At 36.1% G+C, this 2,545-nt stretch overlaps 1 protein-coding gene across 1 annotated transcript; it reads left to right on the forward strand.

The window, feature by feature from the left end:
- Nucleotides 1–95: 95 nt before the first annotated feature.
- Nucleotides 96–1,584, forward strand: LOC140321120 (coatomer subunit beta'-like). Its single transcript, XM_072397989.1, has 3 exons — nucleotides 96–233; nucleotides 426–569; nucleotides 1,000–1,584. The coding sequence occupies exons 1-3, from the start codon at nucleotides 108–110 to the stop codon at nucleotides 1,132–1,134; spliced, it is 405 nt and encodes a 134-aa protein (XP_072254090.1). The 5' UTR covers nucleotides 96–107; the 3' UTR covers nucleotides 1,135–1,584.
- Nucleotides 1,585–2,545: the final 961 nt, after the last annotated feature.

Below are 2,545 nucleotides of genomic sequence, written 5' to 3' on the forward strand. Positions count from 1 at the left end.
TATCATAATTTAAATTTACTTGTGGACTTGTCCTATGTCTAATAGATTCTGACAGTAACAAAGCTTTCTGCCTCTGCCTTTATAACCGAGCAACTAAACAAATTTAAATGATGTCCCTCTCTTTAGGTATCTATGGTGGCTTTCTTCTTGGTGTCCGCTCGGTCAACGGTTTAGCTTTCTATGATTGGGAGAATACAGAACTTATCCGTAGGATAGAAATACAGCCCAAACATGTAAGTTAAAAAAAATAAAGCAAACATTTTCATTTTCTTTAAAAAGATGTATTATGTTCTTTAGTTTTCCAAAAGTTTAGCAAAACAATTATGCTGTAATGTGTACCTAGTGCTCATAGTTAAACAACCACTTTGCAGTGTTTAAAGTCCAGAATATCATTCTACATATACTATTCTACTCGTATGTTACAGATCTTCTGGTCAGACTCTGGGGAGCTGGTCTGTATTGCCACAGAGGAATCATTCTTCATTCTCAAATACTTGTCTGACAAAGTAGCTGCAGCACAAGAGACACATGAAGGAGTTTCTGAGGATGGAATAGAGGATGCTTTTGAGGTAAGTACAGCATTATTTTGTCATTGTGTTTCTAAAGTAATAGGAAAACGTATGCGATTTTTTCCACTGGTATCTAATTGGATTGAGATACAATAATTATTATTACCTTGTATAATTATAGCGATGACATATTACACAGTGTTTTGTAAAGTCCATAGTCATGTAATTCATTGTTTCTTAAAAGGGTTCACAATCTAATGTAATCTAGGCAAATTTAGTGGGGAGGACAATTAACCTAACTCCATGTTTTTGGGGTGTGGGAGGGTGTGAGGAAACCCACACAGATACAGGGAGAACATACAAACCCCATGCATATAGTGTCTCAGATCTACAACCTTAGTATTGCAAATCACTGAAAAAGCTTTATTTAAACTATTGTAACAAATTGTTGCCTGTAATAAATGTATGAGTCCCTATCGTTTCTCAACAGGTTCTGGGTGAGATCCAGGAAATAGTAAAGACTGGCTTGTGGGTTGGCGACTGTTTTATCTACACCAGCACAGTGAACAGACTCAACTACTATGTAGGAGGAGAAATTGTTACTATTGCACACTTGGACAGGTAAATAACTTCATTCTCAGCACATGCATATACCATTCAGCTGCAGAAATGGGTGAGATATTGCTTAGGGTATCAGTGTCTAGGTATGTCCCAACCTACAGCAAAGAGAGTAAAAAAAATTGCCGCCTGCTTTTGTTTGAAATAGACTTTCCATAGCTGTGTTCTGTTCAATTACAAAATTACACTTGTCGAATCATGTACCCCGCACGTATGAGGGATCTCTGAGTTGTGTGGAAAAGTGCCAGTTTCCTGAACAATGAGAAAAACACAGTAAAGTATGATGCCCTTCATCCTGGTAATGATCCATTAGGCATTTACTCAGAATAACTCGGCCTTTCTGTTTGCTCTGTAAAGTAAAGGGTGGTCTCTGTGTCTACCCATTGGACTGGGAAGGTAAGAGAGGTGATCCCTCACCTGAATTTTTACTTGTGAAATAATTTATCTCTGCATCTCCAGAAAATATTATTGTAGTCTTTCTTGGATGTAGTTCTACAAAGATATTTCACAGGATTGGCTGAACAGAATTGCAAATGTTTGCCAAGTTAACAAAAACAATAATACAATTTCCTCAACTCTTTTTAGTTAGTAGCCTGAGCATACTAAACAGTTTAAAGAGTTTTAATAGATCCTTTGCAGGGAACAGTGTTGATCATAAATTATACACATATATAACACCAAATCTCCAATTGAAGGTAGCAATAACTGGTATTATAAACAGCACATGGTAGTATAGCATAAACAAAAATAAAGACAAAAGCCTGGTTTTCATTCACACTGAGAATGTCAGCTCATGTATTGCCATGTAGCAAAAATGCATTGGGTTTTATACACCCATATACAGCATTACAATTGAATGAATCAAAACAGAAAAGTATGTTGCATTATATGCATGACATCTTGTGGCAAACATTGCTGGCTACACCAGTCAGAAATATATAACTATGGAATGTGGAAGACATTGATTTCTTAGAATAAAGACAGTACAGTTAGAAAAGTAATTGTTCACTTGTTTACAAGGTAGGACTAAGGGGAAATTACAAAAAAAAGTATTTGACTTTTAAGTTAAAAGTGATTCCAGCTTCACCTTCATTTTTAAATGAAATCTATGTTCCTTTACTAAATAAACCTTAATATTTGTATGGCTCGCCTAAATTAATAGGGAACAACAGGATAGCACTGTAGCACTTCTAAGACTGATGGAAAGTCGCTTTCACACAAAACTAGAATAATACTTATGGGCTAGTTGACTTGGAACATAATTTTACATATTGCATTTACATAAGTCCAGTTATGTCTAGGCCATCGGTAATATAATTAACTTCTATTTCTGTTGCTAGGGTGGTGAAACTATGGAAGGAGAACCTGTCCAAGATCAATCAGAAGGCAGCTGACTCTTTGGCTGACCCCACTGAGTA

The sequence above is a fragment of the Pyxicephalus adspersus genome, unplaced genomic scaffold (assembly GCF_032062135.1).
Source record: "Pyxicephalus adspersus unplaced genomic scaffold, UCB_Pads_2.0 Sca790, whole genome shotgun sequence".
In the NCBI taxonomy this organism is placed as follows: Eukaryota; Metazoa; Chordata; class Amphibia; order Anura; family Pyxicephalidae; genus Pyxicephalus; species Pyxicephalus adspersus.